This window comes from Petaurus breviceps, unplaced genomic scaffold, assembly GCF_028583685.1.
Source record: "Petaurus breviceps papuanus isolate PSGF00001 unplaced genomic scaffold, PetGlider_PUasm1.0 47, whole genome shotgun sequence".
NCBI classification, from domain to species: domain Eukaryota; kingdom Metazoa; phylum Chordata; class Mammalia; order Diprotodontia; family Petauridae; genus Petaurus; species Petaurus breviceps.
The window spans coordinates 12,656,829-12,663,359 of NW_027186349.1; the positions used below are offsets into that span (position 1 = coordinate 12,656,829).

Sequence of the window (6,531 nt, forward strand, 5' to 3'; positions counted from 1 at the left end):
CAGTATTAGTTAAATGCTTATAATAGTTCAAAGACATGATGCAGATTCTTTTCAAAGTTTGTTAGTGATTAAAATTGTTTCTAATTTTATTGGAGATTTCTCAAAGTTATCAAAGTATATTTGTTTTTAAAGATGTTTTTTTTTCTGGGAGAGACATTGTGATATAATGCAATGGTGTCAAATACAAATATAAATGGGAGCATTAAACCACACATAAGGATCCCTGCAGACTGTAGATTTGACTTAGAAAACCATATTAACACAATCTTTGTTTTTATTGTATTTTTTCTTTATTTTGTTAAATATTTCCTAATTGCAATTTAATCTGGTTCTGGAAAAAAAATCATTTTTCTTTTGCATAAAATAAGTCTAGAATCCTTTAGGAGAAATGGTTCCAGAAGCTGCTGTATTTGAAACCTTTGGTGTGAATGGTGGAATGGCATTGGAGTCAGGATAAAGAACCTAAGTTCAATTCTGTCTTTGGCTCATACTATCTTTCTGACCATGAATAAATCTTAGCTTCCTTCTGACACAGACAGTTCTCTAAGACACTAATTTGCTGATCATAGGATCAAATGATCATAATGATCTAGATGCTGGAATGGAATTCAGAGACCATCTAGTTCAACTCCCTTATTTTACAGTTCAGGAAACTGAGGGAGAGTAAGTGACTTGCCCAAGGTGACACAGAAAATGGATAACAGAGGCTGAAGTTAGACCCAGGTACCCCAGCTACAGAAATTACAATTCTGGGCAAAAAAATGTTCCTGATAAGAGTATTCTTTTGGGCATCACTTTAATATTCATTTTGCAAATGAGTCTTTTGAACACCTACTAGAACCCTGCATTATCCATTGTGAGAGGATACAAAAAATTAGGAGGTGTTATTCCTGCCTTTACATAGTTTATAACCTAGATGATAAGGTTCTTTGAGAGTAGCCTGAGTTTTTTATTTTAATTGGTATGGATATCTGGCCTTTTGGAAGTCAGACAGCTTCTCAGCATGGAGGGGGAGGGAAAAAAAACAGAAGGAAGCAGTCATACACTAGCCTGATGAAGGGACCAGGACACAACTTAAGCACCCAGGGAGATGAGAAGTCTTAGATTACTTCCTCCTTTGAATGTTCTGAAGAACTATCTTTTAGTGGGCAAGGATGACTTTGGGTTGTACTAAATAAAATCTACTTTATTGGGAAAAGTATCATTAGATTTAAAGTTTATTATTTCATTGGCAAGACTAAGAAAAAAAATGGAAACTTTGTCTTTAGAGGTTTTGGAATATAACATGTAAACAATTGCCTTGTACTGACGAATTTTTGTTACCCAATAAAACATCTTTTATATTGCTAGGAGACTGAGTTTATTCCAATGAAGGAAAGAGCTAAATGCGGTTAAGTACTAAGTTAGTGTTATTGATGATTTATGTTTCATTGAATTCTAATCAGTACTAAATTGCTGATAACTGAAAAGGAAAGGAAACTAAGTATATATGAAAGCATCAAAACTCAAAAGAGATGTTTAATTGAATGTAGAATATTTTAAATGACCCTTTGAAACTATTTTCTTTTAAAAGACACTAGGATTGAAAAAATTGCCTTAGCACTAGTACAAATGAGTGGGTTATAGCTAGAAATGAAATTTAGAACAGGCAGGCATCAAACCACTCTCAACCTAACCTAAAACACAACGCTAGGAAAAGTTGTAATGAATGAAACCAGACCAAACAAGACACCACTTCAGTTTCGTCCTTCGCTTGCAGCCTGATTGCAAGTGGGCTGCCGAGCAAGTTGACACAAGTCACTCAAGCACCAAGGAGAGGAAAGCACGAAGGGGAGGGGGAAAGAGGGCGACTGTGATGCGGAGCCCAGAGTATTTGAGGATTTCTCATCCCCATGGCAACAGTGTTAGCAGCAAACAGCCCAGTACTTAGAGTGGCCTGACTGGCCAGGCTGGACCGGAGGCCAAAAAAGGCAGCAGCTGTAGCAGCGGAAGCACCGGGGGCAGGTAGAACGCAAAGAGAGACTGAGGACAAGCCCACGGAGTGCATCCGACCGAGGAAGGAGAGCTCTGAACGCCGACAGGAGTCATGGAGAAAGAGAAGCTGGTACAGTGCAAATGCCTTTCACTTACCCAAACGGGCTCTTACTTTGGAGCATGCTCAGTTGGATAGTTAGAAAGTCATAGCAGTTTCATCTATCCTGGATGTTTCTTTTCTTCTTCTTTTTTTTTAAGTTGGGAGGTGTGGGGGTAGGTTCCTTCTTAGAACAGAACTTGACCACAGAGGTTCTGGTCACAGTGAAAACTGTACTTAATGTGCGTTGCTCTGGCTGGACTCAGGTGAAAACAGCTACACCTACCTTCTTAAGCCAAAATGTACACTTACAATAGGGGCAAATCTTGCCATCAGCATCTTCTGTTAACCACAACACCCCCTCCCCCCCCCCCCCCCCCATAGATTTCGGGATATGCTAGAGTCACCTGACTAAGTAGTTTAGATTCAAACTGGCCTTTGCCAGAGGCAAACATTAAAGCAACGCAGGTGTGCGGCAGGTTACCTATCTTTGTGCTATATTTGAGGCTTGTAATTATAAGGGAGAATCAATAGATAAGGTGAATTTTCCTTTTAATAGGCACTTACCCATAATGTGAATATTATTCCATATATGCTTTCCTGTTTCTTAATACGGTTTTGAGAGTACAGCATGGCCTAGTGGATAATGACCAGGACTCAGAGTTAGGAAGACCTAGGTTCAAGTTCCACTTAGGTGTTGGCTTCTTGACCCTGACCAATTCACTTAATATCTCAGTGCTCCCAGGTAACTCTTGAAGACTTCGCATTTAGCAGCAGGTATCAGTCTGCATTGGTAGAAGAAGTTCTTTCATGGGGAGCTCTCTATATCAATTGAAATCAGAGATTCTGTTCCCATTCTCCCCACTCTGCCCACCCTTACCTCCCTTGCAACACTAAACACACAATGTTATAATCATGGCTTCATTAATAATAGAAAGTTGGTGTACATTCTCATCCAGTTCACTGAAGAAAGTATTTAAATTCATCTTGCTGCTTGAATCCCACTTTATTTCAGTAGCTCTAATGGATGGACAGTGACTGTTTTGTTTCCTGTGGAAAAACTTTGGTGCAGGTGAAAGAAAAGGGTGGGGGGAGGGTTCGCGCAGAAGTGACCCAACAACCTTGCCTCCTTTCTCCTTTGACATCTATTCTTGTGTAGTGGAAAGGTAATTGTTACATAGTTAGGAAATTTATTCTTATATTTAAATGAGAATTTGTTGTATTTGATCTTGATATGCTTATGAATAATGTGAAAGAAAAAATCATTCCTCCATTGTATAAGATAAACATATAACCCTTTAGGAGAAATAGTGTATGCATTCAATTTTAAACTATGTATGAGATTAAGAAAAGATATTCCTATTTGTTGGCACACTTGGACAAAATAAAGATGAAATTCTCTGTAGTGAATTTTTTGTGTATATAAAAAAATATAATATTTCTTTAGTCCATATCTCTACTGATTTTGGAAGATAGTTGTGGCTCTAACATTATTCATTTCTAAATTTGAAATTTCAATTTATAACCATTGGTCATTATCACAAAACTATATGACTCATAGCTATGTAAGGAAAGTATACATTTTATATTTAGATATAGATAGGTGATGTGGTATGGTGCAAAGAGAGTCAGCTTTGTAGTCTGGAAGTTCTGGGTCAAAAATCTTCACTCTCACTAACACCGGCTTTGTGTTTTTGGGTAAATTACTTAACCTTTCTGTTTCCTGGGCAACTCTCTTAAGGCCTAGAAAAGAAGATGCCAATCTGGTTTGGCAGAATAACTTCTTCAATGGATACTCCCTCTACCTATGAAATAGCAGGCTTGGTTCAAAAACCAAAAATTAACTATGACAATATATGTTATGGGGATCTATTTTATATATACAGCATCATGGTTCAATAAAACAGAATATTGATAATTACTTATTAGTGTACTGTTTAAGAACAAATTGATAGGTTAATTTCATGCAAATTATCATCTGGATTTTTCTTTCTTGTTGCCATGCTTAGCTTTCTTCAGAATTTGCTGTTGTTATCATCTTTAAAATCAGCCTTTAAAAGAACCTGGTAGCTTTTTATTTCAACAGAATATTCTCATATTTGTGACATTTTAGATATAATATCCAGTTTATGGGCCTCTTGATAAGTTGTTCTGTATTTCATGGATGAAAGATGCTTTTTTTTTGCTTTTTGGAGGGGATTTGGGGTTAAATGACTTGCCCAAGGTCACACAGCTAGTTTTTGTGTTAAGTGTCTGAGGCCAGCTTTGAACTCAGGTCCTCCTGACTCCAGGGCTGGTGCTCTATTCACTGCACCACCTAGCCGCCCCCTGAAAGATGCCTTCTACTTCTCCTAAAATTTTATGGGGAACATTTTTTTTTAACTTTTAGCTCTATCAAAGAAAACTGTGACCCTGCAATGACAGTGTTGCAGCTAATCCAAATAAACTTCTTAATTTATTTGTAAGGCTCACATTTAATAGAGTTCCTTTCTTTTTATAAAATTCCACTATGCTCCCCCTCATAGGTTGTTATAAAATACTCTTTTGTTCTTATGTTTTATTAATTATTATTGCTCTCCTTAGAGTTTGAGTAAACTGACTTACTAAACTTTTATCTTGAAGCTGTTCTAATTGAAGGTAAAATAATATAAAAAGAAATAAATGTTCCCACCATTTGTTCTAAACAAATGTACAGAGAAATATGTTCTCTGTTTTCAGCATAGTCTTTCATTTAGTGTGTATCCTCATATGCAATTCACACACTCTTCTAGCTAAGTAAGCAACACAGACATTTGAAAGTGAAAAGTGCTGAATTGGCAGTGTCAGATCACTGAGAAATGCTACAGGAAAGAAGGAAATGGAAGCCAGAGCTTATTCTTCCAGTCTATCCCCTAGGCAAATCATTGGCCCAAAGCTCATGTTGGTTTATCTAAGGGATTTCAGCAGCCCTTGCTTAAGTAGCTCATATATTCTGCATATAAACATTTTTGTGATTAAACCTTCTGGGGAAAATTATGAATCAAATGTATACTGAAGCAAAATAAAAGCACAGAATCCAGAATGAAATTATTCCCAATTTTAAAGTATCACCTCATATTAAAAGACTTTTCCTCAGGCCAACCTATCACACAAAAAAATCATACCTACTTTCCCTTCTAAATTTTGTCTGATTGTGCCTTGGAGTTCCATTTTAGCATTCAAAATGAGATGATAGTTATGCACATATTTCGAGGAATTGGGCACACACTAACTTAGAAACTCTAGGAGGAAGTTTACAGGTAAAATTTCACTCTTGAGGTATGTTAAGCTGCTTCCTGGTGTAGTGTGTAAGGTAGTAAATAATCTACTCTTTGTCTTTCCTCTATGGTGTTTGCACTTGGTTTTAGATTTTGTATGTTTTCCATTTGTCAGGCAAGCAAAGAGATGAGCAGTTGTTCTCTTCCTTTATTTTGCTGCTCAATATAAATCAATTGTGTAAAGTTAAGGTATTCCCTTTACTGCAGGGATCTTGATTTTTCTAGGATTAGTCACATCTAGTCACTCCATTTCAGTGAACATGCTAACCTGTGACAACTCAGGTCATTTTGCCATCACCTTAAAAAGGAACACAAGTATAGTGACACATTCATCTCATGTTAGAGCAGTCATAGAGCAGCTCGAGTGGTTTAATTGTTTGCTTTGTGTTTGTATGCTTGTATGTGTATGTGTGTGTGTGTGTTTGTGACTATAGTATTTGATCCTGACATGTGATTTTACTTGTGTAGTGAACTCCCACAGAGAAAATTCATTCTATCAATGCACCTGGTCTGCAACTTAAGTGTTAGTTGGCTAGAGGCACTGAGAGTGTGTCTTTGCTAGGGTCACACAACTACTATGTGTCACAGACAGGATGTGAATCCAGGGCTTCTTTATTCCAACATTGGCTCTCTATCCATTCAGATATTTTCCTTTTATCTATAGATTGCAAGCTTTCTATTTCACACTCTGTATGGCAGCATTCATTATGTATGGCCATGTGATATAGAGAGTAGAAAGTCATCTTTGGGATAAGAAAAGACCTGGATTCAAGGCTGGCCTCTGACATACATTGGTAATATACATACATATATACATAAAACATAAATACATGCCACACAGACATCTAGATCTAGACATAGATTTCTAGGTAAAACATCTATATCTAGCCATAGACATTTAGGTGTAAGTATCTAGGACTAGACCTAGATATCTAAATAGAGATTTCTAAATTTAGATCTAGATCTAGCTATATTGATACCCAGACCTAGAGATCTAGATCTATAGACAATACATTATCCATCCATCCATTCATCCATCCATCTATCCACCCATCTTTCCATCCATCAATCCATCTGTCCATCTATCTATCTATCTATCTATCTATCTATCTATCTATCTATCTATCTATCTATCTATCTATCTATCTATCTATCTATCTATCT

General features: G+C 36.8%; 1 protein-coding gene across 1 annotated transcript in view; it reads left to right on the plus strand.

Moving 5' to 3' along the window:
- Positions 1-1,841: 1,841 nt before the first annotated feature.
- Positions 1,842-6,531, plus strand: part of DNAH5 (dynein axonemal heavy chain 5) — a 436,545-nt gene continuing 431,855 nt past the window's right edge. Inside the window, exon 1 of the mRNA XM_069101431.1 lies at positions 1,842-2,104. Coding sequence (XP_068957532.1) covers positions 2,087-2,104 — 18 coding nt within the window. The 5' untranslated portion in view covers positions 1,842-2,086. The remainder of the gene's footprint in view (positions 2,105-6,531) is intronic.